This window comes from Varanus komodoensis, unplaced genomic scaffold, assembly GCF_004798865.1.
Source record: "Varanus komodoensis strain SLA01 unplaced genomic scaffold, ASM479886v1 scaffold61, whole genome shotgun sequence".
NCBI classification, from domain to species: domain Eukaryota; kingdom Metazoa; phylum Chordata; class Lepidosauria; order Squamata; family Varanidae; genus Varanus; species Varanus komodoensis.
Genome location: NW_025336236.1, coordinates 3,297,403 through 3,317,462, shown reverse-complemented (window position 1 = coordinate 3,317,462; position 20,060 = coordinate 3,297,403). Strand labels below are relative to the sequence as shown.

Sequence of the window (20,060 nt, the reverse complement as noted above, 5' to 3'; positions counted from 1 at the left end):
GATTTATTGTTACAACCCATCAAACACTAGTACATTATAATTCATGCATTCTTTTATTTATTTATTTATTTATTTATTTATTTATTTATTTATTTATTTATTTAAACATTTCTATGCCGCCCCTTGCCGTAGCCTTGGGGCGGCTCACAACATAATAAAATACACAGCTCAAGCTCTCTGGGCAGTTCACACAATCCATAAATCAACCCTCCTCACCCCTCACTTCCCACAAATGGTCAACCTCAGCAATAGTCACTTCTTGGTTTCTCAACAGTTAATGAGAAGGACAAACTGCTTTTAGTACACACAGTTGCTATATTTAACCATCATGACAGCTAATAGCTATTTAGAACTGTTTCATGATTTAAGTCTAATCCTTGTTCAAAGACATCAGAGGCTGTCACATAACTTGCAGCAATTTCAGAAGTATGTGACATATGGAGAAAGCAGTTCTTTTTGTTTGTCCTGAATTTATGGTCAATCCATGTCATTCTAGATGTCTGAATTGTAGTGTCATGAAAGGAAAAAAAACTCTGTTCATGCTATTTAGTTGCACTGTGCTCTACCTTCTCTAGCTGAGCAATATTCTTGATCATATGGATGATAAGGGCTGCACAGCATTCTATCTGCAGGTGTGTCATAGTTTTATATAGTAGTATTTTAAGACTTTGTATTATATGTTTAGTCCCTTTCCAAGCAACCTCTAACAAGGAATTTCCATTTTTCAGTGCCTACCACACTGGGCTGTGCATTTCACACTCTTCTTTTACCCTATAGTGCATTTAAGTGTTGCTATTGTTGTCATTCAATCTGCTTGTTTGCTCTTACATTCATGGGGATCTGACCATTTCTTTTAACCACACTCTAAAACCAACTGAAAATACTGGTTTTCTAATCTGTCCACAAAAGACATTTGTAAAGATATCCTTGAAGTCAATTCCTCCTTTGTGTCTCTTTCTAGATGTCTGTTGATGGCTGGGACCTAGTTCACACATGCACAAACTTCATTTGATTTCTTTGAACTTGATAACAGGTAGCTAAGTATGTGAACAAGTATTGGTAGGCCTTGTGCTTAAGGTAATTTCAAGGTAAATGAATGTTTTAGCTGTTGTTGATATATCTATTTTGGCCCATTTATGCATGCCATTGATCACTGCAGTTATTATGTGATGAATATGCATGTGTGAACCAGCCCTTAGCCTGAACATTTTTCAAAAATTATGTCATTTCCTTGGGGCTAGCTTCCAGTAACTAAGACCATCTTCTTTAACCTTATGTCCTTCAGATACTCTGCATTTTAACTCTCATCTGTCCCAGGCTGCATGGATAACAGTGGAAGTTTTAGTTCAACACATCTGGAGAGTACTATGTTAGGGAGAGATGATGTTGAAACACAAGTTGTATGAGTTAATACAAGTTCATGACAATGTATGTTTTGTTTTGTATGATTATTCTGAAAATGTCCTAAGCCATATAAAGCCTAATCACTGCTTAAGTAGAAATAAACATAAACATTGTCGAACTCTTTGTCTGTGTTTCTGAAGTACTAGCACCCAGCATCAAAAGTCTTACACCCTATGAGGGGAAACAAGCAGCAAAATCTATTTTATAAAAGTTTCTTCTTTTAGCCTGAAGCTAGCTTTGATATTAATTTTTCACTGCAAAGAAGTATTGAGTTTGCAGGGGCACCCATCACATTACAACTATCCAACCCTTTCTGGACTCTCAGTTTCCTGATCTGAGACATTGCTTTGGTAATGAGTTCTATTGCCCGATGTACATGCTTTGTGATCAGGTTTTTCCTTTTATCAAGTTATTTCTTTTGAATTTGTCACTTTTCAATTTCACTTGCATGTAAGATAAGAGCAATGGTTTCTTTTGTTCTTCAGAACAGGAGATCTTTTACATAGACACTCTGCTTTTGTCTCATTTCTAAGTTAAATTGTTTCTATATCTTTCCTGCTATGGTAATTTTTGGTATTGAGTTTTACTAGCCTGCTTTGGTATGCTCCTCAATCGGAAAAGCCACCATCCCTACTGAAGAATAGCATGTGCTTGAAAGTAATCTACATTATCCTATAATGCAATCCTATCATTGAGTTACAGCTGCTAGGTAATAGGTTCACTACTAAATCCCTTTCAGCTGGAAGACTATAAAAATATGTGATTTATGATGAGAGCAATAGCACTGGTGCAAACGGAAAAATCTGGTGAAACACAGCTGGGAAATAGGGCTTAGGAAAAATTACATACTTTGGCGTGGATTGAGGTATTTGCACACGTGCACTCTCTCTCATCGGCTATGTGGTCTGAACTTTCTTCAGAAGACGTGAGGTTGGATCCACATTTGAACTTGCACTATAAAAATTCCCCAGCCTCTGAAAATGCTACAAATCAGGAGACAGGACTGAATGGCGAGAGCTTGATTTATGTGTGCAGAAGGGGTCCCTCAAAATCATCCCGAGGGAACTTCTGTGACTGGAGATTTTCCCCTTGTGGAAATGAAATCATAGATCCAGCCCATGATATAAGGTCATTTCCCTTCTCTCTTTGATATACCATATATACCGACATTTAGGGTGACTTGTATGTAAGATGGAGTTGATATTTTTGGTTTCTCTGGTATTTGTCATATGTCAGCTATATAAGATGACCCCTGATTTTTGCTTCATTATTTTCAGTTTCAAGCTCTTATACACAGGTATATCTGGGTATTTGTTAGCTAGAAGCTTCTAGACTCTTGGAATGTCACATTACGGTATTCTAGCTAATAGTCATGTTCTTTCTCTGATTTGGAGGCTGATGGTGGCCTGCAAAGAGAGTGGTTGGCTGGGGCCAGTGCTGCAGATGGGCGTGGATGCTGGTGGGCTGGGTGAGGAGGAGGCCCACATGGGCAGGGATGCAATGCAATGCAGGATGAACTCCTTTGGCACCTGTAAGGTTTTTTAAAATGATTGTTGATAAAAACAAGCTTGTAAATACATAGAAGCATAGCAAGTCAGAAGGGGCCTCCCAGGCCATCTGACCCCCGGCACCAGCTGACTCCACTCATGACATGCCTACAATTGTCTTTACTTTCTATCCTTTTAAAAAAATCAAGTATGAAAAAAATTAACCTGGTATATAAGATAACTTGCCAATTTTTGGCTCGTTTTGAGGGTTGTTTTATATGCTGGTATATATGGTATCCCAATATTTTGTTCTTGAGCAACAGCTTAATTGTTTTGTGAATCATTTTTGTACCTAAAAACTTTCCTCTTGATGTACATTATTTATCATTAGCAGCAAACACTGATCCAGTCTCACTATATTAACATGCAGTTTGGTTTTATTCTGATGGGATGATGGTGATTAATGAAAGTGTCATGCTGTTCGATCCAAGGCCAGTCTTCTTCACTAGATATCTGCTATACATATGGCATGTACTACTTTTCCTTCAACAAGAAAGTACTTTTTGAACACCACATACATCAGGCACATATTTCTGCTATCAAGGAGCAAAAGGAATATGATCCAAATTTTGTAAGGAAACAAGAGGTACACCAAAGTCACTCAGTATGGAGGAGGTAGGGAAAGAGCCCAGAGTGTGATATACGCTGGTTAGCAGCAACCCATTGCAATTGATATTCTACTACAATTCTTGTGGAATTATAACATGACAGTAAGAAATGCTGTTAGCTGTTTTAGATCAGGAAGTCCTAAGCATAATTGGCAATTACATCCACATGTCTGAAAAATTGCATGCATGTATTCCTATGTATTGAATGCCGACTTGGCACAACTGTGCTTTAGACTTAAATCAATTTTAACTTTTACTTTTTAAAAATCAAATGTTCAGTACTGTGTAACATATTGGGTTGATTCTGAACAGTAATTTTATGTATGCTGGTACATTATTACTTCATTAATGTAATATAATTTCTTTTGTTTATGGATACTTCTAAATGTTAAAGTATTTTTTTTCTCTGCCAGGTACCATTTAGTAATTTTTTTATTTCCATTGAACATGCAAGAAAATTCAATAAGCATTCATAAAGGCTGAATGTGTATTTAGTAAGTTTTTTGTTATTGTAACAGGATCAACTGCTTTTTTTCTAAACATAAGTTTTTTTCTAAACATGCTTGGCAAAACCATGTTTATTTGTGTACACTTGAAAAATTTAAGTTTTCCTAATAGTTTTCTAACGGCCACTTTTTAATTTCATTTTATAACCTAGTCAAATTACTGCTTTCATATAGTAATAAGATAAAATAAAATGAAAGAAGGATCATAACCTAAGTGCCCTTTATGTAGCACTGCTGGTTTTAAAAATGGATCAGTACATTTAGTACATTTCACCTTTCTAAACACATATTCCCTTTTTTATTTTCCCCTCCATCAGAGAATGCAGTAAGCATCTTGCAATCCCATGAAATAACTGACAGTCCTTTGATGTGATGGACATGGATATCCACTGATAAGTGTATGAAACTAAATCTTGTGCTGGAAAAATTAATTGGAATATAAATTGGAGCAGGTGTCTTGAAGAAGGACAGAATGGAACTGGTTTTGACACTAATCCCAAATGACTGCCACCTTCACATGCCTTCTTGTTGGGTTACTTTTAAAAGACTGGTGAAGAAGAGGTCATTCGTAACTCAGAAAATTTGTAGTTACCTTATTCTTCTCAACTGCCTTTAGGTTGTAGATGGTATTTAGAGACAGAAGAAATATTTGTAGAAAATACCGAATTAAATGCATTTCTCAGGTCATAAACTTAAATGTCAAAGGACTGAAATGCAGTGAAATCTCCAAGAGAGACTTGGCAAAAGGACAAAGCTCTATAGGAATTCTCATAATCTTTAAACCAAATTGATTTTTTTAAAAACTGTAAGTCCTGAGAGGCTACATTTCCACTTACTGCCCTGTCCCCAATTAATTCACTGACTGACAATACTAGATAATAAAGCAATTTATAAAATTGCATTAGGAAGCACAATGTATCATTTGGATGTTAACATTTTGAAGCTGCCTCATATTAAACCAGATTATGGCCATTTTCTTATATCTGCACCCCGATGCAATGTAATCATGATCCTATTACTTTTCTAGTAGCAGAGGAAAAAAAAATAAAACCACAGGTATAGAAAAAACAGAGTACACACAAAAGATCACAGTTTTAATTGCTGCCCATTGCACCAGGAGAAAAGACACATGCAGAAGGACTACAAAAAGAGCCATGAGAGGACCAATTAGAGTTTCTGGTACTCTAATAAGGGATCATTAATCTCATCAATTAACTCTGTGATGAACTCATATTCCAGGCTGCTTTTAATTTGTCCAGCCTATTTTATTCCATTCAGCTCTCCAGTTCCTTTGATTAGCACTGTCTGCTGATTATATCCTGAGCGTACCTTAGTGTCTATCACCCCACTCCACTTTGTTGTTACATGCCATCAAGTCATCTCTGACTCAGGGTGGCCCTCTGAATGAATGCCCGCCAAAATGTCTTCCCTCTGACAGCCCTGCTCAGCTCTTGTAAACTGTTGCTGCTGCTTGAATGGCACAATTTTAGACATTACTCAGACCTCTCTGCTAGTGATGCATGAATCAATATATAGCTGAAGAACAGAGTACAAGATAAATGAAATCCTGATCTATCAGAATCTATCTTATCAATGGGACTAAGCAGTAATATTGAAACAATGAAACTTTTATGATTAGATATCCTACGAAAGCTATCACCAGCCAAAGGAAGGAACCACATACAAAATTACATTTCCAATGGTGAAGTTACATCCTACTTAAAATGAGAAAATATACTGAGCTAGTTACTATGAAGACAGTTTGTCATTCTGTGCTCTGCTAAATGGGGAAAAACTTAAGATTACTTCTTTGGAGAAATCTTATATAACATCTGAACATAACAAGGCCCCAAACAACACATACTGTGAGAAAGCCACTCCTTAATGACAGCTGTGGTTTGTACTGTCTTTGAAAGTCTCAGCAAGTGTACCTGCCTGGCAAATGGTGCTGCAACAGCACTAAGAGTGGCTTTTTCATGTTATAAAATCAACTTCTATCAGTATTCAATTAAATTATTTTCTGGTATGCTGAGACCCAGAAACATGCAATCTCTGGCAGCAATAACCCTAATTCCAGTGTAATCCTATATGTGACTATTCAAAAGTAAACTTCATTTAGTTTAATGGGATTTACTCCAAGTATAGGTTTAGAGCCACCTTGAACTGGGAACATCCAGTAATAATGCATAGGAACAATTTAGGTGTGGATGGTTAATAGCATATTATCTGCAGTTCTACAATTGCCCAGTATAATTGCAGATAATACACTATTAATACAGAAATATTCCACAAATTTCACAATCATAAATTGAACTTGCTTCACAACTATGTAGTGGAAAGAGAGTATTATTCCTATTTTCATTTGAACAAGCGAATATTTAAGAGAACTTTCCAAAATGATGAGGCCTGAAGGGAAATATCCTATTACAATGCACGTAGACTGCCTCAAATATTATACATTTCCTACATGAATAGCAGTTTTGGGAAGATTATCATGGTTACAGGGAAAAAGGATGCACCTTTAATCCTTCCCACTGACTACTTTCATGTGACTTGTAAGGATCATTGGTTCACACAGGTACTGACTATGCAATAAATAATGCCTGAATGTCCTATAATAGTTATCTGGGGCAGAATATTTTCCAGTGTTTCATTTTTTCCATGGGAAAAATCTATTTCATAAATTTCTTATTAAAAATGAATGCACACCCATTGCAAACGCATCACAAGGCAGCCCTGAGGTTTCAAAGTTACATTCACTGGTTTCCAGGTAGTTACAGTGGTGCCTCAGCTCACGAACGCCTTGGTTCACAACCAAATCGAGTCACAAACAAAAATTTCATGAAAAATTTGACTTGGGTCATGAACTCTGCATTGGGTGGCAATGTAGTTGCGTTCATGCAGGGAAGACATGAGTGATCACGGGTGCGCTCCTGCAGGAAAGATGGGCACAATCTCCCCCACCCCAACCAGCATGATCACAGCCATCTCCCCATCTCTACCCCCCCCCCACCCACAAATGGGGAGATGGCCACACTTGCAGTTGCGTTTGTGCAGGGAAGACATAGAGGAGCTGACAGAAGAACTGGCTGAACTCCAGAGTGAGCAGCAGAAGGCATTTGCTGAGGATTCCACTGAGGAAAAGGAAGACAGGGAGGAGGTTAGCAGTGATGTGATACAATCCATTATGAAAAAATGGAATGAGTGCCAGGATTTCTTTGAGAAGCAGCACCCTGACATAACCGTAACAAACAGACTGTTGAATCTTAAGAACGATAACGTGGTCTCTCATTGCCAAAGGGTTATGCAGCGCAGGAAAAAACAAGTGGCTATAGACAGATTTTTCACCAAAATTGACCCTGCAGCTAAGAGACAAGAGAGAAAACCCCTGAAAGAGATCTCCCCAGTGTCCTTATGGAGGGGGACTCTCCCTCAAAACAATAACCTCCCCCGCACCTAGGTTAGTGTTCTCCACTGTACTGTACAGTACTTTGTTACTTTGTTGTTCGTCACTTCGTTTCAATTTTTTCTGATTAAAAAAATAGTTACAGAATGGATTAACCTTATTTACATTGAACCTTATGGGAAATTTGACTTGGCTCGCGACCAAAAATTGGCTCACAACCACATTTGGAGGGGCCAGAACAGATTAACCTTATTTACATTGAATCTTATGGGGAAATTTGACTTGGGTCACAACCAATTTGGGTCACAACCAGAGTCGTGGAACGGATAAAGTTTGTGAGCCAAGGTACTACTGTATCCTTAGCAAGTATGTGACGCAACACATATATGTATGCACATTGTCAGCACTTAATAAGCAGTTCTTTGGGTTGATAAAATGAATTGTCAGACAGAGGGCTCCAAGCTTGAGGCCCCACATCTATCAGTAAGAGCTCTGTCAATAAGAGTTAGGCATGGGGAGAGGACAAAGGTGATTTTGCCTCTATTCAGCTAGATGATCCTCTGAGACTACCTAAATGACTTATGTTTTAGCGGGCTGGGAGGGAGCTGGAGATGACATAGGATACTGTGCAGCCTACCTTCCCTCCTCCCAACCATGTAAGAAGATTTCCACAGCATTTGGAAGGAGGTAGGGAGGGAAGATCTGCCGTCAGCTCTTTTCCTCAGTGCTCCGTCTACCAGTGTGGAAGAAATCTACAGCACCTCATGGGAACCCAGAAGCTATTTAAAGGTCACAAAATTGCTCTCTTAGGGCCCAATCCTATGCAAGTTTATACTGATAGAAGTCCTACAACTTTCAGGGTTCCCCAGCCAGTCATATACCCTTAGTTTTAACAGCACATGCTATTGTCTCAACATTTTTACAAGCATTTCAATAAAATGTCTATGAAATATGAACTTCAAATCACATTATTTGATTTTTCTCTCTCAAATATTTCATGCCAATTAAGTGTGCTGTCAGAGCAAAATGTTAACTTATAACCATAACTGACTAACGAAGTCCAGGCCTGATTCAAGCTGCTAGTACTAACATTCAAAACTTTTAATGGCTTGGGGGCAAGTTATCTAAAGGATTGCCTCTCCCATACGTACCTACCCAGGTGCTGAGGTCATCTTTGGGGGCTCCTTCTCCAGGAGCCCCTCCCAAAGGATGTGAGGCAGGTGGCTACCAGGAGGAGGGCATTTTTGGTTCTGGCATCCCAGTTGTGGAATGAACTCCCTAAAGAGATGCGCCTGGTGCCTTCTTGGAATTCTTTTGGCACCAGGTAAAGACCTTTTATTTACCCAATGTTTTAAAAGTTTAACTTCATTTTTAATATTGCATTTTATTCTGTACCTCTGCTATACTTCTATGCTGATCCAATTAAAACTCCTGTTGTGATTTTGTTAAGTTAATTTTATCTTGTGTAGTTTATCTTTTTAAATTTTTTGTTAACTGCTCAGAAAGTCTCAACTATTGGATGGCATAAAAATGAATAAATATGCTACCTGTTAAAATAATCATGCAAAATTAGATCTCTTTAGGGCATCAGAAAATACTCTAATGTAAACTAATTTCTCCCTACGTAAATTAGGTTAATTTGCATTGAAAAAAAATTCTAGTTCAAAATTTTCTGTAAACCTCACATCACTGGCCCTTAATTAGATACAAAGGTTTTAATACCAGTACAGCACAAATAAACATCAGACCTAGGTATAACTCAAGTCTGTAACCTTATAGTTCATTACAGTTTGTTTTGTATTTATTGCCTTAATAAATTTTTGCTTTTGTTGTTTATTGCCTTAATCATTGTAATTATTATAGTTTTAATTATTGTAAGCCGTCCTGAGACGTTTTTCCATATTGGACGGGGTAAAAATGTTTTAAATAAATGAATGTTTTAAATCAATAAAAAAATGACTGTTTTTTACTGTTACTTTTAAAAACCGTTGAGAGTCTTTTGGTGTATAACACTACAGAATCTTGTACAGAACAAGATGGAAGAACTTTTTAAAGGATAATAGCTGCATTTTAAATAATTACCCTTATGCTCTGTGGAGGATCAGAATTACAAGAGAGCACTACATGGTAAGTGTAACTGCCTCTATTCTTATTATTTTTAAGGTGTATTTTTAAAAATTATTTTTCAAGGTTTGTATCTGTCCCTTCACAGCTATGTCCCCCTGTATTTTTTTCAATAGGGAAATGAGGTTTACAAGATCTGAGCCAGGTTATGAAGGGCAGGACATTTTGGAGGGCAATCATTCACAGAGTTGTCATAAGTTGAAGATGACTTGGTGCCACATAATGGCAACAACAACAGGGAAATGAGAGCATTGCACTTTACCTTTCTTACAAAGGGTACTTTGTTACAACTCTCCAATCTATCCTTCATCTCCAGGGAATAAAAAAGCCCCTATTTAAACATGTTGACAGATCAGCAAAAAGATAAGAATCCATATAACACTGTGGATACTTTGTATTAAATTTAAACTGAGTTACCTTGCCTGCGTGCATATCAGGGATTCCTAGCCGATAGGTCCTGCACTAGAATGCTATCACTACACGCAAAAAGCATTAAAGATCTAGTTTAAATGAAGTGATAAGAGTACACAGTGCGGCACTGATAGATCCTTTTTTTGTTTCTCTGGCATCATGTCCTGCATGATTTTTCTAGGCTCATTGTAGCCTAAAAATATTGTCCATACTTTCTTTTACTTCCTCCATAGAGCCTCCACCCAGCTCTCTAGCTTTCACTGGGGAGCACATTACCTTACAAACCAGTTTTGCTTCAGCTTTCAGATTACACTTGTATCCCTCAATAGTTCATGCTCTTAGGGCTGCTTCACATATAGCCCAGTTCTTAGACAAACAGCTGAGTTCTTAGGCAAATGGGCCTACCTGTTCCACGCACAGACCACAAACAGCATCATGTAGTGAGTGCGACCGTGTACATACGGGGAGAGGGGGGTTTACTTCCGTGCTGGGAATTCCTCACGTGTGCAGAGGTCTTAAGCTTTTTGTGGCTGGGTGTTTAGGGTCTCTGCTTCTCCGGAGGAGGGGAAGTGACGAGGAGACTCCTCCCCAATCTCTACCGTAGAGCCGATGTGATGCCACGGCTACTGCTTCCTTGTTCTCCAAAAGGCCTGTGAGTGTGTGTAGAAAGGGTCCCTCCCTCCGTGTAAGAGCCCCCCCCCCCCCTTCCCCGGATGTCTCAGAATCTCTTCACTGCTCCTGCGAGGCCGCTCTCTCAGAGACTAGGCCCCGAGCTTCTGGCGGCGGCGGCAGGAGCGGCAGCTGCTCCGGCATGGGCGAAGCACCGTGACAGCGAGGCCCGAGTCCGTCCGTGCGGGAGCCAGGAAGGCGGCAGCAAGGCCTCCTTTGCCTTGGGGGCACCGGCGTCAGCGGTGGCCGCCACTACGGCGCGAAAGGCGTTTCAAGGCCGGTCTGCCGCGTCTGCTCTCTTGCTCGTCCCGCGGTTGCTGCCGAGCGGCAACGGCAACGACGACGAGGTCACGACGGCAGCGGTGGGGTCAGAGGGTAAAGGTCGCTCCCCCAGCATCCTCCGTGCGGGGTGCTCAGCCATCTTGAATCCTCGGGACAAGAAAATTCATGCGGTGAGTTCGGCCCTATTATTCTTTCCCCGCCGCCGCCTCCTCTCCTGCGGCCCATCTGAGAATCTCCCCAGGGAGTCCGCGAGGGCCGCGGGGAGGCTTTCCGCCGGCTCCGGTGTGGTTTCGGCTTGCCGGGACCGGCCTCATCTCGCTCGGTTTCCGTTTGCTTTTGTCTCTCTGAGGGAGAGGAAGGCGGGGGGGAGAAGAGATGTGTGAGGGAAAGAGGAGGGGGAGCAAGGCGACGCGGCGACGGCGCAGCGCCTGAGACCGGAGTGCAGGCGCCCCGGGGCCCTGCCCGTTTGCCCGCCCGCCGTCCCTTCCCCGATGCCCGAAGTGAGGAGGCAGGCCTCGCCGCGGGAGGCGGCATAAGAGAGGCCGCGTTCGTCGGGCCCGCTGTCCTGCACTGCTTTGGCTCCTTCTCGCCGGCCGCGCAGCTTCCTTTCCCGCCGCCGCCGGCCCGCTTTTAGTGTCTCCTGTCCGCGTCCCTGGCCTAACTGTGGCCGGCGCTGTTCTTTATGCTACTCGAGTGCGAGCGCAGTTCGGGGCCCGTGTCCGAGCGTCGCGTCCCCTCTCCCTCCCTTCCCCGATGCCTGGGGCTCTGGGTAAGGAACCGACAGGGCAGGATTCGTCCCACTTCCCGTTCCCTGGCGCGGGGAGGGACGTGCTAAACCTTTGCGGTAGCTTTTGTGGCCTGATTATCGGCGCCCCCGATCAGGAAGGCCCGGACTGGAAAGGGGTTCCTTTAATGCCTGTTGCCTCTGTCTTCTCCGCCGCAGTCCTGTGAGCAAGCAGCTGCAAAAGTGTGTCTTTCTAGCACCCAAGATTATTTTAGAGCAAACTTTCAAATAAGTGATTGATTGTTGCCTCTTCAGGAAGAGATCTTGGGTTGGTGATCTTGTTTTTGTTTTGAAAGCTTTCGTTTAGTGTGGTGTGTAGCGCTGTTCGCCGGAGATAAGCTGATAACGGGTTCTGTGCAAATAGTTAAATTGCAGTTTTCTTTCCAGGGGAAAAAGCAAGGTGAGCCTTTGTTTGCGTTGAAGTTGCGTGTAATAACGTGAACAGAGCTGTCACATTTCAGCAAGCAAGGGTCAGGTTCTGGTGAGATTAAGTTTATTTGTCCCACTAGGAAAGCAAATGTAAACATGTTTGATGGAGTTTTGTTAGGTATCTTGGATGTTTATCATTTTAAGGTGGTATTTTATATGTAACACAACTTTCTCTAAATTGTCTTTTAGTATGATCTAATCATGGTGGAATATTCTGGGTGCATTTGAACTTCATTATCCCAGTTTTCTTAAATGATGATATACCTGAGATACGTGGTGTAGCATTCCAGAGTACCAATTCTTGGGTCTAAAATTGTTAATATAAAGTTTACAGTATGGTTGTGGGTGTACCAGGCAAGTTGTTTGATTAGATGTAGTGCATCTTTTTATGCAAATATAGGTGCAACCAATTAAGATCTGAAGTAAGTCTGTAAGCCTGCTATGTTTTTGACCAGGAATTAGTAGTGTTTAAGTACTTTCTTTATTGTTTTTTCCCCCCAAGATGATTACAGTGTAGGGCAGTAGCACTGAAAATGAATCATTTACACTTTCTAAATGTTTAGTAAATTTTTTTTGAGAGGAGTGAAAATCAGTCTCCTTACCAATACCAGTTTGTGTATCAACCTAACATTGCTGAAACTTGTTGGTGGTTTTCAGTCTACTTGGTTAGGCTTTTTGGTAACGTTAGACTTTAGTGAAATTTGTCTGAAAAGTTATTGAGTGTGCATAGAAGTGAACCAAAGCTCTTCTGATATCTTTGGTGAACATTTTAATGCCATTAACTTAGTTTTCTCCAGATGAGGCTTCTGTATGGATTGACTGAATCTGCACAAATCTTTGAGCTCTATCACCAACTTGAGTCAGCCATATAACTTGTGTACTAAACTGGGGTAATTCAAAGTTGTGTGCAGCATGCAACTATAATTCCAGTAAGTAATCATGCAGTGTTTAGTAGTACTTATAAATACACAATATTGGTTGTAACGGTGGTCATGGGAAGGGACTGCAATCTAGTAGAGGCTCCACTGGAAGAACTGTGGAGCCAGTGTTCACAATTTCATGTGCAGGCCTCCAAGCTGTTTGTCTCACTTTCTAGAAGGTGTTCCAACCACTGGGATGGGAGTTTCTGGGGGAAGGAGGAATGGGTGAAAGCTGCTTTACTCCCATCCTCCACTGGGAGCATTTGAGTAGAGTTCTGTTCAAAGGAATTCTGGATCAAAGCTATACATTATTGCAAATCATGAGATTTGGCAACTAGATCACTTGCACAGCAGTGTTATACATATTTACTTGGAAGTAAGTCCAGCTGTGTTGACTTAATAATACCAATAAATGCATTAAGGTTTGTGGCTTAAAATAGGGTTCTCTTCTCCACCTGTCTCCGATTTTACACTGTATTTCTTTGAAGCTTTCTACTGATGATAAATGCTACAATTCTGTATGCATTTATCTGAATGTAGTCTTGAACTCAGTGGGATATTGCTGAGTAAACATGCACAGAAGTGGTTTGCACATTCACTAGAGAATCTGAAACATACTTGATGATATATAATTGATTTTATTTCAAAAATTCAGAATAGGTATTTTAAAATTCACTACATTTTAACACTTCATTGCCTGTGTTTGAGCATAATGATAATTGAGAATCTTGGCTTAATTAAACCATAATTTGGGTGAGCTACATACTAGTTTATACAGCCCATTTACTTCTCTCTATCTGGTGATTCAAGTCTGCCCAGACATGCCAAGTTAACAACAAAAACTGGTTTATTATCCTGACTTATTTCAGGCACGTAACAAAATAAGCTGTCATGCAAAGCTGCCTGCCCTTGTTCATTTACCTGTTTGCACAAAGAAAAGAGCAGAGCAGGAGCAAAGTTTCACATCATGGTTATTAAGCCAGACTTCTTGGCTCATCTCTGCTTGCAAATATTCCCTTTATCCATTCGCTTTCTTCATTAAATTGTCTGCATTATTTTCCAGCTAGTGTAGCTGTAAGTTTCTCTCCCTTAGAAAGGAAACCTTAACCATAATGATTATTTCATGGTGGACTCTAATTATTGGATATATTAATTACACCTAATGAATGATCAAATATTGATAGCATAATACCATGCACTAACTGGGGCAGTTCACACATAACAATTGCCCATGGGCCATTAAACAATCCATGGACTACCAGGACAAATCAGAGTGAGTGAACTTATAGCCCCCATTACTTCTGCTTTTACTCAATGACCTAAGATTGACTCCTTTGTAGTTTGTTGATTATGATATCTGAGCTGAAGGACTGGGTTGTTCAGCCCTTAAACAAGGAGTTAACTCATGGTTTGTTAATGGGCTAACTATTGAGTTGTTTAGTTCCTAAACAACACAGCAATTTGGGCTTGGATGGCTTGTTCAGCAACCTGGTGCCAAGGAAACAGTTGTGGGTTGTTAAGCAAATGCAGAAGCGGCAGGCACACTGCTGGCATGTTCTAACCTGTTTATGACAACAGACCGTGGGTAGTTTTGCTGATGTGTTATGTGTAAAGATGGTCATTGACTAGTTTCCCATACAGTAGACACTTGTGCAATTACCAGATATAAGTTGTGTTATTTGCATGCCACTTCCGAGGTAGAAGTAGATCATATGTAATGCTTGGAGTGGTCTTTGTCTTCTGAAACTCGTGCACTTCCTGGTTTGCTAGGGCAGTTCTCATTGTGACAGGCTAGATGTGACATTTCATGTGGCTGAAGGAGATAAAGTTGTCAGGATTTCCCCATCCTCTGGAATCTTTTTTGAGAGGAGGAATTTCAAAGAGGGGATTGCCTAATCAAAGATAAATAATTTTGATTTTAAGTGCTTCCATTGGTGTGGCTATACATATGCTCACTGTAGTTTTATTATTCTATCTTTTCACATGCTTCTGGGCTTTATTCCTTTTTTTAGTAATTAATAATGCAATTCTGTACATGGTTTCTGAGAAACAGGTTCTATTGAGTTCAGTGGGACTTACTCCAGGTACCTGGGTATAGGATTGCAGCTTCAAGCATTGTTCAAGTGACTTAGTAGTGGTGTCAAGTTGTTTTAATGTTAAAAAATCAATATTGCATTAAATATAATGATGGAATTGTGTTCTGTGTTATTTTTAAAAGATGAATTCATGTGTTTACACTTAGTTAAAGGAACCTGTTTCAGAGCTTTGCAGGGATCTGTTGTGCCTACCAGTTTCATGTTGGAAAATGTTTCTATTAACATCAAGATAGTCGATAGTCCTGTGCAGAGCTCTTGTGCACAAGTGGTAGCCTCTGCACTGGGGCTCTTAATATTGTCATATCTTCAAAGTTCACTGTACTATACCATTAACATGTTGCTATATTGTGGCTAGTAGTGCTTTTGCATACCAAGCACTCACAAATAAAAAAGGCTAAACTTTTTAAAAAGTATTCAAAAAAAGTATTCAAAAAGCTAAACTTCTAAATTTAACTACTTAGATTGTCTAAAGACAAGGTAAAATATATATGATATTGTTAAAATTTTAGCAGATTAATTCAAATGACATCTGTGACATATTCTTAATTATTTTATTAATTTATATCTTCCCTTTCTACAGATATTAAGTGTAGGGTGGCTACACACTTTCTGATCTGAAAAAAAAAATGTGTGTGTATTAACTGCTTCATCTGATCAGTTGTTACTGTTGGACATTTTATTTAAGAGCTGAACATTTGTTCTGAACTGAGCATGTATTTTAATATTTCTTTTCACAATTGATTAGCAGTAGTCATTTCTATAAAAAAAATTGACTGCATCTTAGTAGAAATAGTTTTGATAGGTCTTGCAGTTGCCCTGTTGTGGCAGGAAGATCCTAACTCATCTGGAGGTTGTCAGGCTGGGGAAGGAATCATCAGGGCAAGCTTTCCCAATATGGGTAGAAAGATTATCACCTGCTGGCAACAGTTCATCATGTTGCTATTGTGAAGTATAGGAAAGAAGTACTTATTGTGGTACTCTACTTATTATGGTACTCTAGGTAATCTTTTATACAAGAGAGAAAGATGTTGATGAAGATAGTAGTCAGTTAATGTTGTTCAGTTGCATAAAATAAAAAGTGTGGACTACAGGTACCAAGGAGAGCTGTGTAAATAGTATGTAATAACATTGAGCAAGACACAATTTTCTTAGTGTACCTTGGAAACTTGGGAGGTTTTTGAAGTATTAAGACTTAAAATACACTTGTTCTCATAGAAATATTAATTTGGCATGTATATTTAGAACTTATTAATAGAATACATGTGATATCAAAACCTCTTGTATTCCCAGAATAATTATACATAAAATATATTGGAGCCTTAAAAGCCTCCTGTCTCTAATGTAAATCTATACTTTTAACTTGAAATGTTAGGGCATGTTTTGGCCTGTGTTAAGCGCATTTAAAGCTGTTTGATTTCATTAAGTGAAAGGTAAAAGTACATTGCTAGCTTAGCTTTAAATGTGTTTAACTTTGGTGAGATATCTCTCAGTTTTTTAAAAAAATGGAAGTGCGAATAAATGTGTGTGTGAGAATGATGGAGTCTTAATGTAGTATTGGCTAAGCTTCAGATCAGATTTGTGCAGTGCCACAAATTACAAATATAGTTAGTAATACTAGTTTTAGAAGGTAGAGGTACACATTTAGGAAATATATCAGTTAGATGTTGACCATGGTGCTAGGCATCTTAGACAGATTTTTGAGGAAATATTAGACATATTTTCTTCTTTGCATATTTATCTGTAGCCTGAAGTGGAAAAATTAAGTAAAAAACCTAATCTGAAAAGACTATTATATTTCAATATAGAATCCAGGAACATCGTTATATAGGAAATTAACATTGCTGAAAATCTCTCAGATGAAGCATAAGTGATTATAGCATTGCTACTGCATTTGACAAATAAACAATGCTCTTCGTACCTGATGCTGGGAAAAAGTATTTTCTGATGTTATAGATTTTGTTCTCATTGTTATTGGGTTCTTGATGCAGCAGTGCAGTCTGGGAATTGCCAAACATATTACTCATGCAACATGGTGAAAAGTAACCTGTTTGTGCAACACAACCTCTGCATTTCTTTTTCTTTTCATTTGTCTCTGATTTCTCCCATTTTCTGCATCAGGTGAAGAGATAAAATGTTGGTAAATATACAAAGAATACACTAATATGCAAACAGAATTGAGAAACTAGTTCCACTTTATTTAGACCTTCAATTTTCCAAAGGCTGTGATGTTAATAGTAAAAGTATATAATCAGAAGCTGTTAACATTGATTCTGTTTAGAGAAATAAACTTGAGATATGCTTTATTTTTAAAAAAACAAGAATACATTTATTGGGGTGGAGCAGGAGATATATAAGGATGGCTGATTTTATTCATTTGCAGTGAATATAACAGTTGCTGTATAGAGTGATAATGACAGATTATCACTCTATACAGTGTAACCCGGAATATCCATATACCCGGAATATCCATATGTATTGCTACTACTATATTATATTATGGAGTTATTTATTTTTGAGCAGTTTCTCAAAAAGTAGGAGTTTTTTCTGCTGAGGAAGAGTTAGTTCACCCTCGCCTCCAATTTTTCCTTGTTAGCAAAGGTGACTATATATTTAGGTACTCTGGAGGGGTGGCAGCTTGCTGCTGCAGCTCTATCAGCTCTGTACGTGCATGCATGCACTTGTACTCTTTGAATAAAATGAAGGCAGTTATACCATCATAAAACATTGGGCAGTTTCATCTACTATTTTATACAATATATTGGATCCACACTTAGACCTCCTTCACATATAAAGACATTCATGATGTGTTGAGTATAGGATATTGAATCCTGGTTTGTTGTTATATAATGAATTTAGAACTATGTATTACAATTGGATGTTAATCATGAACAACCCTGGAAGAAAACTCAAGTTTAGGGGCTTACAAGCATTGAGGGCACGAGTGACAGGTCTACACTCTAAAATAAGTTTAGGCACCTCTCTAATTAGAACACTAGAGAATAACCCTTCCCATTGCATTCTTCAGGGACAAAGAAATTACATCTAGTAAATAAGCTTTTGGGACTGTTGAACTTATTTGTTTGCATTGTACTAATAGAGTGTTCACCTGAAACAAGTCCTTTGGGTAGCTAATAGAACAGCTGTTCCTATACTTTGCTTTGCACTAAAAATCATTATACTAGCTTGCTTTTCTTTGCAGACTATTCACATTTTCTTATCTTCTGATCCCCATATGGGTGTGGGAGGATGCTTGAAAGACTAAACAATTAAAATTCACCTTCTGTACTTCAATGCGGTTGGATGTGTTTCAGCTAAGAAAATGTGCATGCACAGTGAAGGGGAAAGAAGGTTTGCTAAAACAAGATTTAGTTTAGTTGCTTAGTCATGTCAGACCCTTCAGGACCCCATGGTCAACATTCCTCCAGGCTCTCCTGTCCACCATTCCCTTTAGTCCACCAGACTAACCTCCCCAGTGACCCCATCTATCCACTTCAACCTCTGCCATCCTGTTCTCCTTTTGCCTTCAATCATTCCCAGCATTAGGGGCTTCTCCAGTGAGTCCTTCCTTCTCATTAGGTGCCAAAGTATTTGAGTTTCATCTTCAGTATCTGGCCTTCTAAAGAGCAGTCAGGGTTGATTTCCTTTAAGATTGTCTTGATTTGATTTCTTTGCAGTCCAAGGGACTCTCAGGAGTCTTCTCCAGCACCACAATTCAAAGGTGTCAGTTCTTTGGTGTTCAGTTTCCCTTATGGTCCAACTCCCACATCTATACATTACAACTGGGAAAACCATAGCATTGACTATATGAGCTTTTGACAGCAGGGTGATGTCTTTGCTTTTTAGTATGCTGTCTAGATTTGCCATTGCTTCCCTCTCAAGGAGCAGGCATCTTTTAATTTCTTGGCTGCAGTCACTGTCTGCAATGATCTTGGAGCCCAGGAAAATAAAATCTGTCACTACCTCCATTTCTCCCTCATCTATTTGCTAGGAAGTGATAGGACCGGATGCCATGATCTTAGTTTTCTTTATGTTGCGTTTCAAGCCAACTTTTGCACTCTCTTGCAACTTTTTCACCCTCATCAAGAGACTGTTTAGGTCCTCTTCACTTTCTGCCATTAGAGTGGTATCATCTGAGTATCTGAGGTTGTTGATATTTCTTCCAGCAATCTTAATTTCGACTTGGGATTCATCTAGCCTGGCCTTTCACATGATGTTCCCTGGCTATAAGTTAAATAGGCAGGGTGACAATATATAACTGTGTTGTACTTCTTTCCCAATTTTGAACCAATGTGTTATTTATTATCATATTAATACATTTAATACAAACTTATTAAAAAGTATAAATCAGAATACAACTACAGGAAAAGACAGCATCAGTGCATGTTTACTATTGGATAAAATTAAAGGTTAAAATTAAAAGGCATATGGCCTGCTTGTCTGTTGGCAACTGTTCTGCAACACTCTTGTTGGTTGGGAGCACAACTTTGCTTTAAAATTTTCTGCCCTGTTTATCTGCTTATTTTAAATAGGGTATAAAATGAAATTACAAAGACATCAGAATATATGTCAGAAGGAAATTTAAATTACTTTCATTGTAAATTTAAATTACATTTAATAATTTTTCTGTGCTAAGCAGATAATAGAAGTGTTTATTCCCACCTATTCCAGATAGCTATTCAAAATGGCATTAGCGAGACCTGTCACTTTAGCACTTTTGCATGTATTCTTTCCCTGGTTTTTTTTTTTTTTTCATTATCATGAAAGTGCATATGTTGCTCAGTCCTACTTCTTTATGATTTAAGATTTCTAGGGATAACATGCTACAGTCTTGGAAATGCATTGAAATATCCCAAGGCAATGAAGGTTTATAACTG

The 20,060-nt window shown here is 39.1% G+C and overlaps 1 protein-coding gene across 2 annotated transcripts in view; it reads left to right on the top strand.

Moving 5' to 3' along the window:
* The first annotated feature begins 10,704 nt into the window (after positions 1-10,704).
* Positions 10,705-20,060, top strand: part of CNOT2 (CCR4-NOT transcription complex subunit 2) — a 58,759-nt gene continuing 49,403 nt past the window's right edge. For both annotated transcript variants that reach the window (XM_044449812.1, XM_044449811.1), the window contains exon 1: positions 10,705-11,127. In XM_044449812.1, coding sequence (XP_044305747.1) covers positions 10,720-11,127 — 408 coding nt within the window. In that variant the 5' untranslated portion in view covers positions 10,705-10,719. The remainder of the gene's footprint in view (positions 11,128-20,060) is intronic.